The 26,231-nt window shown below is 40.1% G+C and overlaps 1 protein-coding gene across 7 annotated transcripts in view; it reads right to left on the bottom strand.

Moving 5' to 3' along the window:
• Positions 1-26,231, bottom strand: part of ATP8A1 (ATPase phospholipid transporting 8A1) — a 203,338-nt gene that overhangs the window by 86,064 nt on the left and 91,043 nt on the right. For all 7 annotated transcript variants that reach the window (XM_036417401.2, XM_036417408.2, XM_045573001.1 and 4 more), the window contains 7 exons: positions 25,505-25,577; positions 23,013-23,118; positions 21,225-21,307; positions 17,554-17,603; positions 15,293-15,362; positions 10,471-10,555; positions 9,091-9,230 (listed from right to left, as the gene is read on the bottom strand). In XM_036417401.2, the coding sequence (XP_036273294.1) occupies positions 9,091-9,230; positions 10,471-10,555; positions 15,293-15,362; positions 17,554-17,603; positions 21,225-21,307; positions 23,013-23,118; positions 25,505-25,577 (607 nt within the window). The remainder of the gene's footprint in view (positions 1-9,090; positions 9,231-10,470; positions 10,556-15,292; positions 15,363-17,553; positions 17,604-21,224; positions 21,308-23,012; positions 23,119-25,504; positions 25,578-26,231) is intronic.

The following is a 26,231-nucleotide window of genomic DNA, read 5'->3' as shown; positions in this document are numbered from 1 at the left end:
TAGACACAGGATTGTCTGTGCCTACAAAGGATTAACACAGGAAAGAGTATCTTCTTAGTCTGGGTGGCTCGAAAGCCCATCCAACAGGAGTGAACACTTGACCTGCAGTCCTAAAGGAAGAGTTGAGTCGGTCAAACAATCAGGAGAGGTGGGAGAGGGAATTCCAAACAGAGAAATCACACGTGCACAGACAGAGGTGTGCAAAAGCATATTATGTGTGACAAGCTGCCATCTAGTCAATATGGAAACAATAAGTGAGAGTGAGGTGCGGTGCTGATTTAGGTAACACTGCTTTCGCGGGGTTGCTCTGAGATGTAGAGGGGTCAGTCATGTCGAACGCGTTTTTGGGTAGTATGTTGGGAAAAGGTGAGGCTGGAGAAACCGGTGGGGAAGGGAAATGGTGGGGTCTATGTGTTACGTCCAGGATCCCGAGGCAAAGGGCACCCGGGGAGGAATTCTCAAAGAGGAGGGACAGAATCAGACGTAGGTTTCAGAAAGTTGGCTGGTGGCCCACTGGGGATGGACTAGGAAGACTGGAGGCCACAAGACCATGTCAGAGGCTACGGAGACCTCTTTAGCTTAAAGATATGGTGACCCTGGACCAGGGATGTGCTGTGGCTGTGGGATTTGTAGTTAGTCCACTGCTCTGCATTCCACGGGGCATTGTTCACCCTTATGCTTTTCCTTTTCAACAAAAACAATGAGGTTTAATTTAAAAGGAGAGAACCTCACATCGCTTTCATTTCAGGTTAACCTGGATGGCAGGACATGAAGAGCAAGAGCCTTAAAACTTTGGAATGGCTCACTGGCCTGTAATTGGTTCACTGCTTCAAGGCCAAGAAGTAGGTTTGAACTGGCTGCTTTTTGAACCGTAGAAATTATATGTGAACTCTTCTCACACAGCTAAGGGTTTTCCAAACAAGGCCAGAACGCACACACCCAGCTGAAAAGAATCAGGATTTGCGAGGCGATTGGGTGTAGCTTGCAAAAACAACACATCCATCTTATCTGAGTTGAGAAGACAGCAATACCCAGGGTGGAAAGTCTACCACGAAGCGTTTCTAGGAAGAAATCTATCAGGCCAGCAGGGAGAAGCATGTGATTGGAGTTCTAAGGAACTCACAAGTACTTTAAACAAGAAGATTCTCGAGATGAGTTGAGAGAAAATTATGAAAAACATACTTCCAGCTTCATAGGAAAGGACAGGAGTACATTCCACAACATCGAGTATACAGAGACTGCCTCGTTTACTAACTGGATGTGTCCTAAATGCATCAACTCCCCCACCAGGTTCTATTTTCCATGTCTACTATGCTTTACATACATTCCTGCTTTCTTCTAAACCCAGCTGGCAGAATAGCATGGAGTTCAGACAGAGCTGGGATTTGAATCCCTACTCTGCCAACCACTGGTATGTGTCCTTCAGCAAGTAACTTACGGTTCCTAAAAATTTCTCCATCAGCATGTGAAAGGCCAATGACAGGAATTTAAGAAAGCTGTTTTGAGGATGAAATTAGATCAGTCCTCTTAAAGATTTTTTTTTTTTTTTGTGTGTGTGTGTGTGTGTGTGTGTAATAGTATGCAAGGAAAAAATGTTGAGTACTTATTCATGACACTGCTGTATTTTTGTATAACATACTTGTGCTGTTATTAATAAATTATACACTACATTAAAAATGCAAAACCAGAAATTATAAAAAAGACGACATCACACATAAGCAGAAACAGAAGTTGAAACAGAAGTTAAAACATTTTCTCGCTCACACCAATGGATCATCTTGCATACTCGACTCTAGAGGCCCCTGAACTAGACAATCGGGGTAAAGAACCGAGAATGTGGAGCTTAGTAGATGCTCAAAAAGTTGCAGGTCTTATTAGTAGATGAGCTGACAGACTGCAGATGTTCTTAAGCAAACAGTAAAATAGAAAACTACTGGGATGTTAAACCACCTAGTCACCAGTACATCATGCAGATTTTCATCTAGTGCATGGCGCTTTTTAGCACAAATGAAAGCGGTATTTGCAGCTATTAAGAATAGAAGTGGTACTTTTATCTGAAGAATCATTGCATTCTAATACAGAAGTTACTGTGGACTTGGCAGTCACAAATGTTCAAGAAAAGTCCTGTTTTCCATTAAGTTTTAGATTTCTTTAGGAATCCTCTAAGCCACGGGCTGCCATGTGTTGCAAAGGGCACTAAACTGTTGTATTTAGTCATGCTGAGTGTAATGGTTGATCTATATTACTCCACATCAAGGCAGTCTTGAAAAAAAAAAAAAAATCCCAGAAGTGTTGGCCATATTTTGGGGAGGAGTAAAGGAAATAATGTAAAAAAGATCACTACCCCAATGCCCAATCTCAGTGCCCAGGGCGCTAGGACCTGTCTGAAATTGTATTTCCAGTGTATAAGTGTAGGCCTATCTCCCACCATGAGGATTTTTATTTTTCCCCTGCTGTGCCCCAGGGCCCAGAAAAGAAACTGACCTGTGTTTGGCTATTTGTTGAATCTTTCTCATTATATGCTTCTCACATTGATATATGGCATAACTTGAAGGACATGTTTTTTTGTTGTTGTTTTTTTTGTTTCTGTTTTTTATCAAGTCTAAATTTCTATAAATTACTAGCTCCTTTTCAAACATATCCCTACATGTTTTTAAAAAGTATATTTGTATTGATTTTAGGGAGAGAGCAAAGGACAAGGAAGGGGGAAAGAGAGATACATCAATTGGTTGCCTTCCATATGTGCCCTAATCAAGGACCAGACCCATGTATATGCCCTGACCAGGAATAGAACCGACAACCATTTGGTGCACAAGGTGATGCTCTCAACCGAGCCACTGTAGCCAGGCCAACGCATCCCTAAATTAATCCTTAGTGACAACACATTGATACCAACATCCTCGATGTACAGAAAGCATGAGCTGTATGTATTAGTAACAGGAATCAGGCTTCCATTAAGCAAGCACCGACTAAATACATATAGCTTCTGAATAAATCATTTAATGGAATCATTCCTTTATCTGTTGAATATTTATCCAGTGATTAACGGAGGCCAGAGAAGCAGGCACTAACGACACAGGAATGAATACCATAAAGACAGTCCCTCCCTCAGGAAGCTTCCTTCTAGTGGAGGACACACATTAAGCATAAATTAAAAAATGTGTATAAAACACAGTATTGCTATCTGATTCAAAGGACAGCTGGAGGATGCCAAGATACAGCCTCCTGATTACAGGCATACCATGGAGACATTGTGGGTTAGGGTTCAGACCACCAGAACAAGGTGACTGTTCCAATACAGCGAGCCACACGGATTTTTTGGTTTCCTAGTGCATAGAAACATTATGTTCACACTATATTGCAGCCTATTAAGTGTGCAATATAGCACTCTGTCCAAAAAGACAATGTACATACCTTATTTAAAAAGTACTTTATGGTTGAAAATTGCTAAACATCATGTGAGCCTTTGGTGAATCATACTATTTTTGCTGGTGGAGGCACTTGCCTCAGTGTTGAAGGCTGACTGACCAGGGTGGTGGTGCCTGGAGGTTGGGGTGGCTGTGGCCATTTCTTAAAATGAGAGAACGGTGAAGCCTGCTGAATAGATTCACCCCTCCTTTCCCTTGAACACATAAGGGCCACTATAGGGTTATGGATTGGCCTGATTTCAATATTGCTGTGCCTCAGGCAATAGGGAGGCTGGAAGAGAGAGAGAGAGAGGGAGAGAGAGAGAGAGAGAGAGAGAGGGAGAGAGGGAGAGAGGGAGAGAGGAGAGAGAGAGAGAGAGAGAGAGAGGGAGAGAGGAGAGAGAGAGAGGGAGAGAGGGAGAGAGGGAGAGAGGGAGAGAGAGATGGGGAACAGCTGGTTCAGGGGAGCAGTCAGAACACAACACAACAAAAAAGGAAAGAAGAATTTTACCACTAGGAAATACTGCTCCAATCATTGCCCAATCTAGACAGGTATAATATCTCATTCTCTGCTCTGTAGTGCTCAAGATAAATAATTTGCTTTCCTAAGGATGGTAAGTGATTAATCTGTAATTTATGCAATGCTAAGGATATAATTTAATTTGTCTATTGAAGCAAATAAATATAACAAAATTTTCAAAGACTGTATTTACCAGGAAAGCATACCTTCATATTTCAACCAACGGTTTAATTATGATATCTTCCCTGATAAGTATGATCACAGCCCTCTGTACCATTAATTTTCAAAGGAACCCAGCAGTACAAGTCTGGGGGGCAGGGGGGAGAATCTACATGTCTTAGAAATATGTTGGGAGAAATGTAAAATGGCAGATCAAAGATGGTGAGGAATTACAGAGAAGCCACCGGTATTGAAGCAAACAGCTTCATAATTATTCGGTTTCTTATTTGATATTATTCCTGACCCAAAACAAATAAATTAATGCTTAATTTAATTTAAAAAAAAAATCTGAGTTTTAAAAATATAGGCCAACACAATAGAGGTTTCGTAATCTAAAGTTACACGTCCAAATATTGATACATTAATTATCTTTCAAAAGAATAAGGTCAAAAGAATAAGGTTAGAGAAGGAAAACAGCTCCAGTGTGCTGAGGGGAAGCATGAGACAACTGCAACTTCTCTCAAGCTGTGACTGAGAGACAAAGAGGTGTCACTGTCCACACACCCAAGGGGATGCGACAATTCTCCCAAAATGGGGCCAGGGCGCCTCCAGTACCTGCTACGACGCTAACAATATGTTTTTCATTTTAACGATATTCTTGTTCTTGAATAATTTTGCCTTCCTAATAATGCATGTCACCTCTTGGCCTGCTTTTAGTACCAGAAACAAGATGGTTCGGTACCATCTTGAAATAATCCACAGCATGAGAATTCTTTTCTAAATTCGGAAAAGTTTACCATCGAAATGTGCCCAGACTGTAGCAGAGAGGATGTTTTATAGATGAATGTAAAAGTCCTAAATCTTCTCATCTAACAGTGACCATCAATAGAGATAACAATATCCAAGGACTCTCCTTTTTCCCAAGTCCTCTTTCCTTAATGCATTCTAGTGTTTGTAAGTGACAAGGCACTGAACCTAGGGACAAATGTCACAAAGGTCATTATCTTCTTGGATGTTCTTGGTCTTTTTGCACTTTTTTCCAGCTATGCTAAAAGTTACAGACCCCAAGGCTGTTATTTTAAAAACGGAATTTCTTGTTTGAACCAACATCGAAGGGATAAGATAGACAGCAGGGTTTAAAAGTACAACCTTAATAACATTAAAAAATTTTCACTTCTTTTGTTACATATGAAAAATATTCCTGTCTTCAGGAATAGCTCTACAAATCTTTAAACATTGGAATGTCTTTATGATGACATTCCATTAACAAGTCAATGGCACTCTGCATTATTCATTCAGATAGGCTCAGAAACCCCTGTATGGGACCATAAAAATGTTCTGATTTTTGCTGAAAAGCAAGGGAAGATGTCCATAGTCATTTTGAGAAGCACATGTTCTACAAACTTCCCACTGGGATGGAACAGCATTAGGTTTTTTCAGCTATGCTCGGTGGAGGCCCAGGGTTGTGCTTGTGAACCACGATGAGGGCAAGGTGGAGGCGGAAGGGAGCAACTTGGATTTCTCTGCGCCCCTGTGCTCCTTCAGCAGAGCAGCCTCACTTCCCTCTGTTATATATACAGTATATATATACATACTAGAGGCCCAGTGCATGACATCGGTGCACTCCTCAAGGGTGTGTGAGGGGGGTCCTCAGCACGGCCTGTGCCCTTTTGTAGTCTGGGAGCCTTTGGAGGACGTTCGACTGCAGCTTAGGCCCTCTCCCCTTAGCGCTGCCGCAGAGGCGGGCCTCTGAGCTGGCCAGCCCTCACTGTGGTTGAGCAGTGCTCCCCCTGTGGGGGCGTACTGACCACCAAGGGGCAGCTCCTGCAACTGGTTATTCCACTGTTTGATTGATTTGCATATTACCCTTTTATTATATAGGATATCTATATCTATATCTATATCTATATCTATCTATCTATCTATCTATCTATCTATCTATCTATCTATATATAAAGTCTAAGAGATTGGTTGACCAGTAGCTATGATGCACACTGACCATCAGGATGCAGATGCTCAATGCACAGGCATGAAAACATGGAACCTATGAGTCTCAAAGGGAAGGAGGAGGGCGGGAAGAGATTAACCAAAGATCTTATATGCATACTAGAGGCCAGGTGCACAGATTTGTGCGCTGGTGGGGTCCCTTGGCCTGGCATGTGGGGATCGGGCCAAAACTGGCAGACTGACATCCCCTGAGGGGTTCCAGATTGCGAGAGAGCACAGACCAGGCTGAGGGACCCCACTGGTGCTTGCAAACCACGCCGAGTTTAAAATTTACTATCTTATGTGGTAAGGCCACTGTTATGCTCTACATAAAAAATGGATTCCAATGACATTTAAAAAGATTACATAACCAACATGTCTCCCTTAAAAGAGCCAAGGAAGAAGCCAGTGGGTGAACCGTAAGGCTGACAGCTAGGTGTAAGCCAGGGTGACACAGCAGCAGGGCCTGGTCTGACGCTGAGACCTGCCGCCCTAGGTGGCTTCAGTGGCAGTCACTGGCCCGAGACCCCACTGAGTGCGAAGCCCAGCTGGTTTTAACAAAGCAGGGAGCTCGGACTAATGAAGACATGGTATCACCTGGCTCTGGGGGTGCCAACACGATCAGGGCTGGGAAAAGCCCTTTTCAGAAAACCAGCTCTCAGTTGCAAAGACTTTCCTTCTTGTACGTGCCTATTCTTTCTCCCAAAAAGACCTCTGCTCCCCTTTAACTGGTAAATTAATCTTCTGAGGCTCATTTCAAAAGCTGCCACCTGTCTAAAGTTTCCTTTGGATGGAGTTTGTGAGCCACGCCTCCCTTCAGACACCCTTAAGGAAGCTGCTCAGACAGCGACACTCAGAGGGCTACGCTGAGCACTGCTTATTTGCTTAATTGCTTAGTCACCCCATAACTAATATTAATAGGTAACTAATATCTATTAACTGCCTAACCTGAATAAATGGATGAAACTATGGTTTCAGGGGGAGGGATGAATTAGGAAACCAATCCTAATTTGAAACAAGCTGGCTGAACTGGGCAACCTTAAACTTTATGGGTCTTAGATTTTCCAGTAAAACCTAGAGACCACAGCTTATCACGAACTAGAGAGGAATTAGCTTTAAATTACCTTTACCATTTATTTTAGGTAAGAGGCAAGGGAGGTTTGTGTATTTGTAAACTAAAACTATACACATCCATGCTATGGATTTCCCCAGGCAACTTAAATTTCAATGTGACTCACCATCGCCATCTGCTGGTAAAAGGCAAAATAATCTACGTATTTCACTTAAAGATGGAAATGACAACGCTTCTAATAACAGATATTACACATACATACATATACTCACAAACACACACACCACACCACCATGACCATTGTTTAACCTATAAAATCTAATCTAGAAATTCTAGGACACCCAGATTCAAGATTCAAGTCCAGAAATCCCTGCAGTATGCTGCACATACAAACACAATTTAATATCTAAAATCTAACTTCAAATATTTTCTTGTCACTTATTGTATATGAATGATATCTCATTAGCATGTGGTAGAAGGCTGGCTACGTCAAGTTCAGGCTGTGTAAAAAGGGAAACAGGAGAATTTGCAAACAGAGTAAAGCTTTATTTCTTTACTTCTTGAGGAGTAAGAGAAGCAAAAGATTACAAATCAATACCATTTGTGCTTCAAGACATGTGACTTTGGTTGGCAAGATGGAAAGAGATTATGGTCATGGCCTCACCAGTAAAATATTATTTTTATTTCACCACGTAATACCCCAAGGCATCATCATATATGAGCGTGTTAGGAAAAAAAGAAATTCAGTAAGTGGATTGGTAACAAGCCTCCTGCTATGTGTGCACATCTTCAGTTCAAATACAAGGGAGATATGAGGAACAAAGTGATCATTATCCACCGAGGAGACAGGAGGATGAGATCTAGGGTCACAGACGGCACTGTTTCTGACAGAGACCACCACTTGCATTTGGAGCATGACTGTTCCCAGAGGGGCGGGCACGCAGGGAGTAGAAAGTGAAAATGCTCACCTGAAAGCAAGACCCAAGAAACGGTAGCCAACAGGAAGCTTGCTTCCATGCAGTACACTCCAGTACAGCTGGGGTAATGCACGTAGGAAGTTACTTGATGTAAAGTTAAAGGTTAGAATGAAGATGCTTGAGTGGCTAAGAGCATGAACTTGGGAGCCAGAGTGAGAATGCTGGCTTGTCCTCTGAGGCGCTGTGTAATTGCAGCCAAATGACTTAACCTCTCTGTTGCCTTGATTTCTTCCTCTGTAAAACGGGGTTAATTAGTGGCACCTACCTCCGAGCGGGTGTTGTGAAGATTAAATGAATAAATAGATTCAAGTGCTACAAACAGCACCGGCACCGAGTAAAGACTATGGAAAAATGTCTGTTGATATTAATTGAGGAAGTAAGCTTTCTTGCTATTAAAACAGCATCAATAATAGTGTACCCATCACTTTGGGGCTGAATAGCCTTGGTTGGTTGGAAAATAAAATGAGGACATTTCTGTTGTGACGGAAATGATGGATGCCTATAAAAGGCAACAGTGGCCGACACATTATTATTAGCTACAAAATATTTACTGTTATTTTGAATTGCACATTACACACATTCATTAACTATTATGTACACATGCATGTATTTGTAATGTGTGTGCATATGTGCATGTCCATGTGTGTGGAGTGTGGCATATGTATCTTGAATGATGCAGAAGCAATGGAATACGCACACGGCAAGGCCAGGAGTCCTGGTAGACTAAACCAGCTTTCAGTTTCAGCTCCACAACTGCGACATGAGTAAAGATCCATACAAAGTCATGCCAGAGACTTTTCAGCAACAACTTTAACTGGTATTAAGATCTGTCAATGCTCAGACTAGTGGAAATTCAACAGTAAGTGGGATGGGAAGACATTTTGGTTTTATTTCATCAGCCCCATGAGTGGAGATGGATGTTTCCTGGAAACCACGCTTTCTATGTGAACAGAACTGCCTTCCACGCACCTTTTCGATTAGCTCGTAACTCTCCTCCAGCTTGAGCGGCCGGTTCTGCACGGCGGTGGACGCGCGCTCGTAGACTGCTCGCCACTCCTGGAAGTCACTCTCCGAAATCTCGGCCACAGCGAAGCATAACGTTCTCAGCCCTGAAAAAGGTAGCATCCACCTCAACACCAAATAAAATTTTAGTCAGGAGTCTGACGCTTCTATTTTTATCTAATAAAGTCTTATTTAGAAAACGCTGATTTAATTGCAACATGTTGAAGTCCAATTCAAGAATGACAAGCCTTAGTGTAGATGTATAATATATTAATTGCCCTAGCCTTTAAAAGTGGCACCCTGATTTTAATTCCTAACTCCTTCAACCCATCCTCCATGTCTAGAGTGACTTTCTTAAAACCTTTTAAGAAATCTTGAAATCTTTTACTCGTTCCTCAGAAGGAACTCCAAGCCCTGAAGTCTGGCTCATTGATCCCATAGCAATTATTTTCAACCCCATTCTCTGCCATTCACTTCCTGCACACCAGGGTTTTGGCACATGCTGGTCACTTTTTCTCCATCACATTCTCTCCAATTCTCTTCCATTGTCTGGTCTGCATCTACTTTAAGACTCAAAATTCTTAAAATCACCTTTTTAAAGCATCCTCCTCTCACCCAGAAAGCCCCCAAGCCTGGGCAGAAATCCCCAAACACCGCTATGGTGTGAAGGACAATGTTTCATTATTATTATTATTATTATTATTATTATTATTATTTTCCGTGGCCCGCCTATATTAGCTTAGCGCTCCTGGAAGGCAGAGACCTTCTGTATCTATAACTCCAGTCCCGAGCACAGGGGCTGGCTCACCATATAGGCTTCCCAGATGCTTATGAAAGGAGATACAAAGTCAAGTATTTAAACTGTAAATAGTGCCCATTCTAGAAAGTGGACCAATTTATAGGCCCTGTAGCCTCTACACTAGGGGTGTCAAACTCAATCCGAGAAGGGGCCAAAACCTAAAATCCAGCCTAAATCGCGGGCCGAATGGTTTACTGAACAGTCATAAACTGTCATTGTGATGGAAACGCAGCGGAGTGCAGTGATGACAGCGCGGTGCGGGCCACATTGCAAGGCCTGGCGGGACGGATTTGGCCCGCGGGCCTTGTGTTTGACACATGTGCTCTACACCAAGGGGACAAAGTTTCTTAAAAATTCAATAAATACAAGAAAGCAAAACGAAGATAATGGGTGGGAATAGCATATAGTATGATGTAAAAAATCAACCCTAATCATCATCTGGCTTCTGGAATCTCTAAGTAAAACAATAACAATGACCCCACAGGGTATCCGTAGTCTATGATTTTAAAAACACATTTAATCATGCTCTATTACAATATTACACTCACCTTCTGTAGCAAACTGCTCTAAATGTTTTAGGGTAATTTCTTTGTATTTTGAAGTCTCTGCCAGTCGATCATAAATGACGGTGTCCTGGAAAACAAACAGAAAGTATAAAATTAAACGAAGTATTCTGAGTTCAATAAAGTTGATGTGGGCAACATTATTGGTAGCAAATTTGTATAAAAACAACCAATACCTTTCAGCTTTGGTTTTAAAGCATAGAAGATTGCCCCAAAATAATACCAATTCCATGACAAGAATGAATAAGATTTTAGTCCAATATTTTCATCTTTTTCTGAATACATTTGTAGTCACTCCAACATTCAAGATCTCATCTTCTATCAGCACTTCACCTTCCACACACTGCAGGGTCTCCTCCCGCCCTCCCCTTGCCCCGTCTCTGAAGGTTGTGGAGAACATGGCAGTGCTCACAGGTGCACGAGAAGAATGGTCCAGCCCTCAAAAGGTTCAACGTGAAGAGCTTGCCCTTCTGCAGCTTCTCAGAGCCTTTAAAATGCTACTGTGGCCTGACTGGTGTGGCTCAGTGGTTAAGTGTCGACCTATGAACCAGGAAGTCAGGACTCGATTCCTGGTCAGGGCACCTGCTGGGTTGTGTTGTGAGCTCAATCCTCAGTGTGGGGCATGCAGGAGGCAATCCATCAATGATTGTCTCTCATCACTGAAGTTTCTGGCTCTCTTTCCTTCTCCCTTCCTCTCTGAAATCAATATAAACCTATTTTAAAAAATAATAAGATGCTACTGCGTGCGATGCATCTCTAAGAACTCCATTTCCTAAGCCTGTAAAATCCAACAACTGGGTTCTCTTTAGAGCTCCTTTCCGCTTTAACTTGAGCACCACGTGTGTTTCTCGAGGTCTTGGCCCTTTATAAACTGCCTATTGTTCCCTCAGTTACTCTTTGGCCTCAGTTGAACATTTTAAGAATTTTAGTCTTTGGCCTTCCTGGTTTTATGAGACCAGGAAAACATAAATCATTTACCTGCAATTACTTTCTCAGTGGTGTCCCCGCCCCGGGGCCTCTGGTCTCAGGGCTGCGCTGGAAGCAGACTAATGGACGGTGATTTAGAGCCCTGGGGAGCGGCGGAACCCAGTGACCTCAGAGCAGATGGAGTATTCCCGGGCTCAATTAGGAATTTCTTTTCATTTGTCAGTGGCGGAATGGGGAGGGGGGCAAAGCAAAGGTAACGATGATTTCCCTGCGTGGCTCCTTTCGGAGAACGAAAGGCATAACTTAGGAACTCTTATTTATTTATTATTTTTTTCCCCAGAGACTAACGACATGTCCAATGAAATTAAAAAGGGTCACTTTAAAACTAAGAAAATATTTTAAATGATTAAAATCATGTAAACCAAAGTGATGATAGGGCTAGGGAGAGGAGATTCTGCCATGCAGCCAGGCATTCTGGCGGGAGAAACGTGCTCAGCACAGGAGAACTTTCTGCCTTCTCCAAGGCGCTGAGGAAAGCGGGGGACCGAACGTGACTTCTGCGTGAATCGAACGGCATGTTTGTTTTTTCCGCATTTTTTATTAAGGTATTATATGTGTACATATCTTACGATTGCCTGCCCCCCTCCTCCCCTACGTGCCCTCCTTCCCCAGAGTTTTGAGTCCATTGGTTATGCTTATATGCATGCTTACAAGTTCTTCGGTTGACTCTTATCTCCCCCACCTCTCCCTAACCTTCCTGCTGTAATCTGACATTCTGTTTGATACTTGATTGTCTCTGTACCTATCTTTTTGTTCAACAGTTTATAATGTTCTTTATTATCCATAAATGAGTGACATCATGTGGTATCTTTCTTTCATTGGCTTATTTCACTTAGCATGATGTTCTCCAATTCCATCCTCTGGTTTCTCTTCAGGTTGAATGGCATGTTTTTAAGTGACAATCACAGCTGGCCACCCTTCATGTGAAAAGTAAACACATATGTAGATAACGTGTATTTTATGTTTGCAGGCTAATTTGTAAGCTGATAATTTCGTGTGGCCCCCAGATGAGGTTATAAATGTCCAAATGGCCCCTGGCAGAGAAAAGGTTCCCCACCCCTATTCTAGATGAGAACTTTAGGTACTACCTTCTAATTTGCTAATTCCACTCCCACCTCTTCAACTCTGTCTAATCTAGAGTTTATTCCATTTGCTTATGTTCTTTCTTAAATTTATTTATGGTTTCTAATTTATCTTACAGGCAGCCCATTCTCCCCTCCAATTTATTTTTTATTATAAAGAATTGAAAATAAAAATTATAATTTTTTTTTATCATGTTGAACCTAGATATCCTTTGCTAGACCGGATGATTTCAACCGTAGTGAATCCATGCTCTAGTTTTGCTTTCTCCCTCTCTGTCTACAAGCTATCGGATCTCTAACACCCAGCAGAGGTTGGCATGAGTTTTGCTCAGCTTCATTGCGTGATTGGGAAGCTCACTGCTGTCTTAAGCTTCGAGGAGTAGAAGTTGGCTCCCATCTGCATTTTATATTGTAGAAAGAACTATTTGCCACCTTTGCCCCACAGAAACCAATCTCCAACCACTCCTTCCGGATTCCAAACCCAGGGCCTGGGACTCCCACCCAACTCAGCTCACGCTTCATTTCAATGTGCCACTTTGATTTTCTATTCCTATTTGCTTTGAGCCTGATTTTATCTCTTTTCTCCTTATACTGTTATCCATCACTACCATGATATTGGAATTGAGGAGATACAATCAAAGTACGAACAGACTATCTATGTTGACTGGGAAGTATTAGTGATGGCTTCTTAATTGACTTTTATTACTAACGTACTGTGTTGCACTTGTCTCTGTGGATATTCACTCTACCAAGGAAACATCTCCTCCAAATTTCAGTCTCCCCTCTAGATCCTCTGAGTTTCACCTTTAGTCCTGCTCTCTTTTCATGTGGTATTTTCTACCTGCGAGTTCTCATCCATCTTCTGCTTTTAGTTTCCACTTACACCTGTTACCTCCTAAGTCTGTACTAGCACCCCAGTTTTCCCCCCAGGTTATCTCCACCTTATGAGCCCCAACACTCTATTTTGGAAGTGGTATCATGTAGTAAACTCAGCCAAGTAGAAATCTGATAATAATCCTAGACCATCTCTTGCGTCATCATCCACATGTAATCAATTACTAAAATCTCTGTCCTCTCAGCCCTCTCTGCAACTGACCTGGTTCAGATCCTTATCAACTCTTTGCCCTTTTCATCAACAACCTCAATTGGCACCTCCATATTCATCTCTTTCTTGTCTTCACTCATCTTCCTAAATGGCATCAGAACAATCCAGAAGCAAGCATAAAAGTTCTTCGGCATGAAAAGACCTATGAGCTAACTCACCTTTCCAGCCTTACATTCTGCTGTTGCTGGCCAAACTACATGTGGTTCTCAAATGTGCCTTGCTATTTTATATACTTATGCCTTTTTAATATTTAACAAATATTGGATAGGCAATTTGAAAACGGGGAAAAACAATGCAATGAGCAAGTTAATGTTTGCAAATGATGTCTATGATTATGGAAAAGGAAATCCAGTGTTTTTATTTTTGTATTCAATGCTTTAATTCCCCAGACAAAGTTTGTAGGTAGAGTACTCAAAACTAAGCAGGACAAAATGTGAGTTGGGTATACTAAACTGGACACTTTTACATCCACTATTCAAAGTGAGAGTCTTAAAGGCACTCTTTATCCCCTTATCATTGAATGCTACCATCAAGATGCAATCTTTACAATATACCTTAATACTGTATTCTCATCTTCTCTTTATATATATTTCTCTGACTAGTCTTAAGCTCCTAACAAGTCTTGGGTGTTATCTTCCTATATCCAAATCCACTTCAAAGTCTAGTAGATAAAATGTATACACCAAATAAATGTTAATTGTTTGGATCAACAACCAAGGGCATTCTAAGACTAAATTCATGAGACGCCATGAAGTAGGTCTACCAAATGCTCTAAAACCAAGGCATTGAAAAACACTCTCAACAGGAACAAGGTGAGATGCTTGGGCTTCTTAATAAGGTCAATTTCCAAGTCCCATGGACTTTTAAAGTGAGGTGTTTTATTTATTTATTTATTTATTTATTTATTTATTATTATATTCAAAATTGCAAAGTTCCAAGTTGGTACGTTACCTGACTAGTCCAAGTAGACTAAGGTACCTAAAAAGGATAATTAAGAAGGAAAATCCTGACCAATTTTAAGAACAACAAAAAAGGCTCTGGTCAGTAGATTTCTTATTTTTTCAATGAGTGGAAAGATATTTTAACTAGGAAAATCAAATTAGAATGACAGATTGCTGTTTCTGCCAGTCTGACCTGCCAATATACCAAAGCCAACCAACAATAAAAATTTCTGTTATAATTTAAAACGATGCAAGACAAATAGCGATTGCCACGTGAAGAAATTATTGCAATAATTCTGATCCAATCCCCACCCCCCCCATTTCAGTGGTCTTTAAAAATTCAAATTCAACTGGTGGTCAAGTTGTATTCTCTAATACAATTTAAGAATATTTTCTGTATTTAAGTGTCTCTTATCTTCTTTATGCAATATACACCTTAAGTTAAGGTATCAAAAATTAAATTATATGAATAACCTAGGCCACACTTTTTTAAAGCACCAAATTGGCCCAGAAGGAATTCCACACGGCACCAGAAGAGACCAAGCACTATTACTATAAAACACCAACAAAAGGGGATGTCAGCAACGTCGTGCTAAACATCTGTGCTGTATTTCCACAGCAGAGTGCTTAACATAGACATTAGGAACCACCACCACAAATCAAACCTGCAAAAGACACAAATAAAAACTTACGGCTCCTTTGCAGTAGAGTCGTAACTTCCCGGATGGAGTGCGAACAATCACCGACATTCTTTTCCTGGTGCTGGAAGAAAAGGTTTTCCATAACGTGTCATCATCCCGAGAATACGCATCGACATGTGTGTCATGCCTCATATACTTTAAGAGTCACACTGAAAAAATAAATTTGACTGAAATGTGACCACGGATACAAACCCTCCCCTGGGCGGGCAGTGGGGTACCTCTGGAAGTTCCTTTACGGTTTTTAAGGCCGGAGGGTACCATCTGCTGCCCCGGAGGGATAATTGATGAAACAGCTCCCTAGTGACCTGCCTGAGTCAGTACCCACCAGGGTAGAGGGGCGCTCTGGTCCAATGTGTTCAGATTAGAAAGCAACGACGGCATTTAAGCCGGTATGGTTGAGGATGAACTGTATGTCATTAGAAACAGAAACGATGGCCTCTCCTCACCACTGCACGGAACGGCTACATCCCACACCTGCTTTCCAACCTTCCTCTGAGCTGACTTTGCGGCTGTTTCTCACACAGATGACCATTACTGTCCCGAAATCATCCTCTTCCCCTGGCTCTGTGCCGTTGTCCTCTGCTTCTCTAATAACAAGGCAATTCCCCATTTTCTAATCAACCCTTAAATTTGGAGTTACTCAGGGCTCAATCCTCAGCCTTTCTCGTTCCCCGCCTTCTCTATTTTATACCCAGCAGATCCCACTCATCTCCATGGCTTTGGGCACCACGGACAGGCCCAGGACCTCAGCGTTTCTACTTCTCCCACTGGCTTCTCTTCCATGCGCCAGGCCATTATACCCAGCTGCCTACCTCTGACTCCTCCATTTGTGTTTCTCACGGGCATCTACAACGCAAACATGTCACCCGCCACATCTGTTCCTATTCCTATACCTGCCACCTGTGTAAACAGTACCTCTATCTATCTACCCAGCTATTCATACCCAAGACTCTAATTCCTCCCTTCCACATCCAATCCCCCCCAAAACCGCCCCCCTGACATCCCTCACGGTACCTGGGTTCTATCAATTTCACTACTATCAGCCTAATTTAAACCACCCATGTCTTTCCAGGAGCCTGTTTTAATACCACCTTACTCACCTTTTTCCCCTTTCACCCCTTATGCCTACCCCCATCACCCGTAAGCATCCTGAACAAGCCCAACCTCCCAACCTTGCCTTCTTTTTCTTCACGGCACTTAACTGCTTAGCACAGGGCTTATCGGTGTATGCTAATACACAAACATATCCATATGCTAATTGATAGGCTATTTATGAATATTTCATAGATACAACACAAGGGAGCGCAGGAAAAACAGTCCCTTGGCCCCGTGAACGGCAATGAAGCCATTAAAGGCCCTTCTGTCTGTAGCTGAAGACTATTTGCCCCAAGAATGTAGGTCAGCTGGGAAACTGAATAGGAACGTGGTAATAAAAAGCCTACACCCCAGACACATCACTGATTATAACAGAAGGCCTCCATGATTTGACTTTAAGAAAGGAAGTAAGTAGCCAAGACCGGTTTGGCTCAATGGATAGAGCGTCGGCTTGAGGACTGAAGGGTCCCGGGTTCGATTCCGGTCAAGGACATGTACCTTGGTTGCAGGCACATCCCCAGTAGGGGGTGTGCAAGAGGCAGCTGATCGATGATTCTCTCTCATCAATGTTTCTAACTCTCTATCTCTCTCCTTTCCTCTCTGTACAAAATCAATAAAATATATTAAAAAAAAAAAAGAAAGAAAGAAAGGAAGGAAGTAGAATAATCTCTCTGCTTTCTGCTCTTTCCCACCAGATAGTCGCTGGTTTGATGCCTAGCAGAGACATGGATATGTCTTCCGGATCCCAGCGACCGTTAGGTATAATGAGCACATAATTAGGATTGTGGGATCTGAACTCTAATTCATCTTCACTCCACATCAATCTTGGTCCCCCTAAGTATAACAATGTTTCCAGATCATTAGCCTCAAGACTCCTGGTCCCATATCCCTCGGTTGTGATGCAGACAGTCATGCTGAAAAATAGTTTTATACTATCTTCAGGCGTCCTATCTGGCAACATTCTGAAGGAAACTGTTTCTGATTAATCTGCAGCTATGAAAATTAAACATTGTACCCGAGATTTTAGTGCAATGTTTTGTCTAAATAAGTTCAGTTAAAGAAAATAAAGCCTACTTTCCTACTTATGTAAAAAGGAAAAAGTAACGATAGACGGACATTTATCTTACGCACACAAATCACAGAGCAGATGTTTTTACCTGGTGAACTCCAGGACATTGAGCAATTCATATCTTTCTTCTTGCCCCAGCTATAAAGAAAAGGAATTTTATTATTACATAAAGTTGGAAGTTTCTTTGCCTTCTTGGAAATAAACCTTAGTCATGAAATTTATTGTAAAAAATGTCAACACCAACAAATCGTCCCTTTTGAAATATATCATCTTTTATTGAACTTACTAACTTACGGGTTAAGATGGAAGGTTGAACATTCCCATTGTTTTACTTATTGATAGATTGAGAGAGAGAGAGAGAGAGAGAGAGAGAGAGAGAGAGAGAGAGAGAGAGAGAGATTAAGTTGGTGTCCCACTTATTTATGTATTCACTGGTTGGTTCTTGTATGTGCCCTGACCTGAACCTGCAACCTTGGCATTGGGACAATACTGAAGCCTGAACATTCACACTTAATTTCCATCCTTCCCAAAGCCCCACTAAAAGGATAGTAAACACTTAAAAAGAAAGACACTTCTAATGGCAGGGGGAAAAAAGACAATAGCACCAACAGTTTGAAAAGAGCTCAATGAGTGGAATCTTACTTAGCAGAAACAGGAAGGTCAAATGCCACAGCAGCCACTGAAAAGCTGGAAACCAACCTGATCTGTACTGCATCATCCTTCAAAGTCTATGGAAGTGAAATGCCAGACAGCTCTAGGACTAGGAGGTGAAAGGAGGGGTCTAAAATAGGGAAAACTGGGTCGGAGCATCCCAAACACTGGCCCTTCCTGCACCAGCAGAAGACCAGGGTGAAAGAGGGTCTTTCGTCTAGAAGTTGACTGGCACAGTTGAAGACATGGCATTGTTATCCTGATGACATGCCCCAACCCACTCAGCTCCCTACAATAACTATCATTATTCCTCTCAGAGAAATAACGTATGACATGCATGAAACAAAAACTGCATTCTATTAAAAAAGAAATATTGACAGGGCAAAAAAAAGTTTTTGGAAATCAAAAACATGACAGGGAAAATGAAAAAAACAAATTAATAGAAGGGCAAAAATTCAAAGTTGAGAAAAACTTCCAAGAAGTAGAACAAAAAGGAAAAGGCCTGAAAAGAAGTTAAAAGGTTCTCTAAAGAGAGAGCAGAGCAAAAAGAAGGAAAATGGAATCATTCAAGAAAATTTTCCAGAACTGAGGGATGGCATATCAATTTACAAATGGAAAAGGGTTCACCCAGTGTTCAGTAAAACGGGTTAAAATATTCCCACTAAGGCATAGGATTGTACAATTTCAGAACTCTTAGAACAAAGAAGATCCTACAATCCTCAGGGGGGGGCGGGGCAGGGCAAGTCAGAAAATATGTGGAATCACAATGGGTTCTGATTTCTCAACTAAGTGTGCTGGCTGCCAGAAGACAGTGAAGCAAACAAAATTCTTAAGGAAAATGGTTTCCATCCTGACATTCTACTTGCAGGTAGGCTATCAACTATTAAGCATAATGGTAAGATAAAAAAAAAATGTTTAGACTCGAGAGAAAGAAAAAAAAATTAATCATTCCCCTTGTACCATTTCTCAAGAAGCTACTAAAGAATGTGTCCCACAAAAACGAAAGAGTAAACCAAGAACCAGAGACGTGGGCTTTAGGAAATAGGAGGCCGAGCACAGACTAACGGGAAATAAAGGGGGTATAGGACAGTGGCTCCAGGGTGACATCTGTGAGTAAGACTGTCAGCCAGGGCATCCGAGAGCTAAAGAGGTGGGCTTGCTGAGGGCTATCACTCCTGTGCCCCCCGCTTCCGGGACAACTTTTTAACCTGATGAAACTCACAGATCATGTGCTCCCTCAAAACCAGGGAGTTCACTGAGAAAGAAGGGTTGATATAGAGGAAAAGTCCTAAACAGGAGAAAAATCTAAAGGAATGTCAAATGCCATGGAAGCAGCCTTAGGACTAAAATGGCCCAGACCAAGGAGAATGGAGGACTTCAAGAAGGATGTCTTAAGAACAGGTTAACTAACTGGCAGGTTATCTGATAAAGGTGTGTAAGAAGGTATAAAGGCAATCAGCAACAGGAAGAAAAGAAAATAAGCAATTTAAAAATGTACACATTTATCTTTAGGAAATAAAAGGAAACATATTTTCAGGAAATAATTTTAAGCCAGGAAATAAAATTCAAACAAGAAAATACTGAATATAGCAATGTTGAGCTAGGCATATTGCTACAGGTGTAATAATATAAACACTAAATAATGATTTATAATGATATAACTTATATACATAAAGCACATACTCCTTAAATGTATAGTTCAATGAAATTCATTTAGTCTGACAAAGGCATACTTGGTGTAATCACCTCAAACAAGATACCGAATATTCTCCTCACCCCATAAATTCCTTTGTGCCCTTTCCCAACCAACCTCCTCCCTGACTCTGAGGCAACCACTGCTCTCAGTTCTATTGCCACAAATCACTGTTGCCTGATTTTGAGCTGCTTATAAATGAAACCAAAGGCTATGCACTCCTCTGTGTCTGATTTTTTTTTCCTCTCAATGTAATGATTTTGAGATTTATCCATGCTGTTGATGAATCAATAATTCATTCCTTTTTACTGTTTAGATATCCTATTGTATGAGTATATCACAATCTGTTTATCCATTGTCCTACTGATGGACATCTGGTTTGTTTCCAGTTTTTGGCTACCATGAATAAAGCCACTAAGAACATTCCACTAGACATTGCCTTGTGGACATAAGCTTTCATTTTCCCTGGGCAACCATGAGAACAAGTTCTGGGTCAGGTGCAAGTTTACTTGTATTGGAAAACTCTAAAAGGTTTTCCAAAGGGATTGCATCATGTTGTGAGTCTACTAGAAATATCTGGGTACTCCACTTCCTCTATATTATCATTAACATTTGGTGTAACAGTTTTTATGTTAGGTTTTTTGATGGTATGTAGTAGTATCTCATTATAATTTTAATTTTCATTTCTCTAATGACTAACAATGTTTTTTCATGTCTTCTTTTGATAAATGTTTAAGTCTTTTGAACATTTAATAAACTGGATCTGAATACTTGTTTAACCAAAAATTGTAATACAATTATAATAATACCAGAGGCCTGTTGCATGAAGATCCATGCAATAGGCCTTCCTTACCCTGGCTGCCAGCATCAATTTTCCTCCAGCACCTGGGACCCAGGTCTTTGCTGCAGCCGCAGCAGAGAAGCCAAGTCTTAAGGCTTCTCTGCTCTGGCCACAGCGGAGAATCCAAGCCTCTTCAGTCTTTAGTCATCTTCAGTCTTTGCTCCGTGCCTGCATATGCAAATTAACCTGCCATCTTTGTTGGATTAATTTGCATACCCACTCCTGACTGGCTGGTGGGCATTACAAATGTATGGTCAATTTGCATATTTCTCTTTTATTAGTGTAGATTGGAAAGAGATGGTGAGTCAGAAGAGATAAATCCTCACTTAACAAAATATAATAGAAAGTCAATAGGCATGTATAATATTGAAGAAACTGAGTATCATTAATCACATATACTTTTTGAAAATATGAGATGTATAAATGCTTGAAGAAAGACATAAAGTAACAGAAGGTGGTTGCCTCTAGAGTAGGGAACCTCTATTTTAAAACAAGCCTTTTGGTATTATTTTATCTTTAAAGCTATACATATGTTTACTTTGATGAAAAAAAGACTTAAAAGTAAATAACTTACTGAATCTATAATCACTGAGTCAGGTGTTCTTCCAGTGAAAATAAAATTCAATTGCTTGGCTGCTCTGACCAAAGCTCCCTCATCTGTTTTGGAAAAAAATAGGTGAAAGCAAATACATGGTGATATAAAAATTATTCCCAACACTAGAGAAATACATCACTATACTATAATTTATTGTTTAATTAAAAAAATGTTTTGTTGATTTCAGAGAGGAAAAGAGAGGGGGAGAGATAGAAACATCAATGATGAGAGGGAATCATTGATCGGCCTCCTCCTCCAGGCCCCATACTGGGGATTGAGTCCATAACGTAGGCATGTGCCCTGACTGGGAATCAAACTGTGACTTCTTGGTTCATAGGCCAACGCTCAACCACTGAGACACCTGGGCCGGGTGCTGTTTAATTTTTAAAGCATTAAAATTCTTCTTGTTCTGGCTTCTGTTATGCAATCCATTTACTTTAACATTAAGGAATGAATATAATAATCTGAGATCAGTATAGACCCAGAGTCCTTTTTCTGAACATTAAGACTCAGTCTTACTTGTAAACAAGAATGAAAATGTACATGTGCCTCTTGGTCCAGCATATTTTCTAGGAACATCTTTCTCAAAATGAATGACACAAAACTGCCTTCTTACATTCTATGTCTTTTCTCCTAAAACATTGATTGTAGAAAAACTAACACTACTAATTGAGAATTTGACTTAAATGGATATAAAGGAATGGAGGCTTTATTTTTTCATATATTACTAGTAATTACTGTCATCACCATGCTACTTTAAAACTTCTTGTTGCTGAGGGATAAGAGAATGTTCATATAGTTTCTATCCCAGCAATGTGAGATGTAACTTTTCTTATACTTAGAAGGAATTTGGTACATTCTACTAGGTTACAGCTACTGGTTTAGAATATATTATAGTTTAAAATCCTTCTAACAAAGCTCTCCAAAGTGTGTTCCTTCTTTCCGAAAAACTTATAATAATTGGATTGACTATTTACCCAAATTTACATTGAAAATAGGTCTAAAATTAAGCTCAAAAATTAACTATGCTAATATACTATGTTATGGAATCCCTTCAAATGTGTAAACCATCCTCATCCAAATAAATTCACAACAATCTATTACTGATTATCATTCCCCAAAGAGGGAAGCAAAACTGGTGCTCTGAAATGCACACTCTTTAGGTAAGCAGACCTTCCTTTTCTGTCTGCTTATGTGCAAAAACAGCTTTTTACTTACGTTTTTTTTTTTTTTGAAAGAAGGGATAATTTACCATGTGCATATAAAAAATACTTTCACTTGCTTGAATTTTGTTATTCAAATTTCTATGTTATATCATCTACCAAAATTGTATAAAGGTTTATATTTTAACATTTAGATATATTTAATTCCAAGAGTCAAGGTTTGTCTAATTAGTAAATGATTTTTTTAATTTAAAAATCTTAAGTTGGGCCAAAACCAGTTTGGCTCAGCGGTAGAGCGTCGGTCTGCGGACTGAAAGGTCCCAGGTTCGATTCTGGTCAGGGGCATGTATGTTAGTTGCGGGCACATCCCCCGGTAGGGGTTGTGCAAGAGGCATCTGATTGATGATTCTCTCTCATCGATGTTTCTAACTCTCTATCCCTCTCTCTTCCTCTCTGTAAAAAAAAATCAATAAAATATATTTAAAAAAATAAATAAAAAACTTAAGTTGGTAATTTTAATTTTTCAAGTTAAATTGGTTTTATTGACAATCTCAAGAAGAAATTTCCACGGGAAAAAAATCCATCACAATTGCTTCTTTTGTACCTGGAGATGCTGCTTGGTAAATGAGCTTGTCACCCTCTCGCTCAGGGACTGCTGTGTGACAGACCGCCATCATGGTGAGAAATTCACAGATCGTAGATGCAGTTGGCTGTAAGAAATAACCGACATTAGACCTTCTCGCTTAAATACTCTGACACTCATGATAGCAATATTCCTTCATTAAGAGTGTAGCTATTAAATATCGAAGGTATGAGCTTATAGCTAACTCAAAAGACAATATTATGATGAAGAAAAAATATTTTTAACTGAAATCATTCATTCTTGTACTCTTTCATTAATTTGTAAACATTTATACAAGACAACTCTGTGTTGTTCAATAGAAAGAGTATAGTGGAAAGAAAAGGGGATATGGTCAAATACTGGGCTTAGAAGACAGAGGAGAAATTCTAAAATGTTCTTTATCTGGTTCTAATTTCTGACCAGGTTTATTTATTTATTTATTTGTTTGTTTGTTTGTTTATTTATTTACAGAGAGAGGAAGGGATAGGGAGAGAGAGATAGAAACACTGATGAGAGAGAAACACCATTGATCAGCTGCCTCCTGCACGCCCCACACTGGGAATCGATTCCACAACTCGAACATGTGCCCTGACCTAGAATCCAACCAGAGACCTCTTGGTTCATAGGTCGGTGCTCAATCACTGAGCCACAATGGCCAGGCCCTGACCAGATTTAAATTTTAGGCTTCTCATCTTACTGAGGTTGACTATTCTGGGTTGAGTTGATGATGGCAGGGGATTCCTCTGTAATGCCTTGTTCTCTCTCTCTCCAAACTGGCAACCTTAACTGACAGTTTTTACCAAATAAAGAAATGATTGAGCAGTTTCCATGTACTATGGACTCGTGTGACTTGAGTAAGACATGAAAGTAAATCCTTTCTGGAAGGAGTTTAGTTTATAGAAGAAAAGAAGCCAGATCTCACATTAAACATCTGCCTGCCTGGCTCTTGACAAAGAAAAAAAATATCATTCAAATTAATAAAATAAAAAAAAATCTCTCTATGCTGTTGGACAAAAAATAAAATAGCCTGGTCAGTGTTGCTCAGTAGATGATCATTCAAAAGAACAAGGACCCAGAACACAGATAAACATACACGTATAATCTATCGATATTTGTAGAGTGAAAAGGGCTATAAAGAAGAGAATGTGCAAACACACGTAATGTGAATTAGAACCAGATAAAGAACATTTTAGAATTTCTCCTATGTCTTCTAAGCCCAGTATTTGACCATATACTGGTTGTTCTGAAGATAATGAAATATTTAAGCCTGTGAGGTTTTAGCCGCATGAGAAACTGAGCAGAGATTTTTCATCAAACAGGAACCTAATATGACTGAAAGATCCTAAAAAAGGAAACAATGAAGTGTGTTTGAGAACATGAAGGGGAACCAGCATGGCCTGGGGAAAAAGAAGGAAAGAGTGGCTTAGAGTGCGGCTGGTGACAGACAGGCCCAGATCTTTGTAGGTAAGAGGGAAACCGGACAATGGTTTTGAACAGGGAAGCGGTGGGACTTGATTTCCACTTGCATCACTGCAGTTGTCTTGTGCAACGAAAATTGGAAGGAAGTGAAAAGGAAACCAAGGAGAACGGTTAGGAGGCATTCCAGTAATTCACACAGGGGATGGGATGCAGGTCCTCTGGACTCAGGTAGTGAATGAGAGAATAAAGACGATGTTTGAGACATATTCTAGAAGTCAGTATTGACAAGGACTCGGTGACTCCATTGACTGGAGATGGAGGGACAAGTTAGTATCAAAAGCAACCCTAACGTTCCTAGAAAGAAGAATTAAGACAGGTGGTGGTGTAAGTTACTGAACTTGGGGGAACAAGAGGGAAGAAAAAGCCTACGTCTAGGTTTTGTGGATCCTGAAGCTAATAGTCTGTTGTAGGCTCTCGTAAGAAAAAAGGATACAAAAATAGCCATGCAAACACATGACAAGAGCACCATCCAGAGGCACAAGTGGTAGGTTCATCCGTACTTCAGAGGGAGCATGCTGTGCACATATTCAAGCAACTGTGAGAAAAAGCTCTGGGGCTTAAAGGCCAGGAAACCCTACCACTTAATCGGATGAAGTTTTAGTGAGTGTCAATGAGTTGATAAAGATATCCATAGTTCTTACTGTGTATAGTTGGTAATGGCCTATCATTTTGAGCAGGTAATTCATTTCTACAGATATTTTGAAATGGTTAATAGTGAGTTCTTTTAAACAAAGAGGGTTCTAATATTATTTAATATAAGACATTGTTACAAGATAGAATATTGATAATGATAATAGGAAAACTGACTATCTAAGAACCATGTGGGCCAAGTTAAAAATATTAGCAACAGATTTCAAAATTTATTAAAAATAATCACAAAACTAAAACACCCCCACATAAACAGAGAAGATAATTCAGAGAAATGCTCATTACTACAGATATGAACATTTAGTTTTCATTCACTAATTAGAATAAAATGATTTTATGTCACTTACATGATTATTTTGGAGATTTTCCAGTAATGATGAATCATTAAATGTTTTTTCGTCTCCAAACTGTGAGCTCTGCCTACAGGGGGAAAAAAGGAGCAAACCTGGTTTATTTATAGCAGCTCACTGAACTGTTTGTAACTTTTTAAATAAATCACTATGCCTGCAAACCCCTAATAAATACCATATAGAGTCATTAGTGAATAAGGCATCACAAATTTCATGAATAAATCAGAAAATATATTCAAGCATAGCAAAATATGACAGATTTTTATAGCATAATGAAAATAGTATTTTATAGTTCATTTCCCTGGAGTGAAATTATATTGTAGCCAATGAAGTTTTAAAATTTTAATTTAAAAAAATGTAGCAAAACTGCTAAAATACCAGGAATTGAATTTCTTCTACTTCTGTAATTTTTTCAAGTTTTAAGAATTCTGAGATAAAGTTATTAAAATCAATACTGATGAATACTTTTACCGTAGCCTAGGAGAAATCTTTACTTGTAGTAATTAACACTACATGATTATCGTATCAAATATAAAAATATGAATAAACTATATATTTTATCATCACTAACAAATACCTGATATGCTTACATACATATCACATGTGTTCTGTATACTGAGGAGGAAAATCATAAAGGTGTATGGGATTCTTTTGTGCTTGGCTATGTTCAGGTCAGCACACACATCATGCACTTCAGAAGAAACAAATGGAGTCAGAATGGCCT

The sequence above is a fragment of the Pipistrellus kuhlii genome, unplaced genomic scaffold (genome assembly GCF_014108245.1).
Source record: "Pipistrellus kuhlii isolate mPipKuh1 unplaced genomic scaffold, mPipKuh1.p scaffold_m20_p_1, whole genome shotgun sequence".
Classification (NCBI taxonomy): Eukaryota; Metazoa; Chordata; class Mammalia; order Chiroptera; family Vespertilionidae; genus Pipistrellus; species Pipistrellus kuhlii.
The sequence above is the reverse complement of the archived record's forward strand: the minus strand, read 5'-3'. Positions and strand labels throughout refer to the sequence as shown.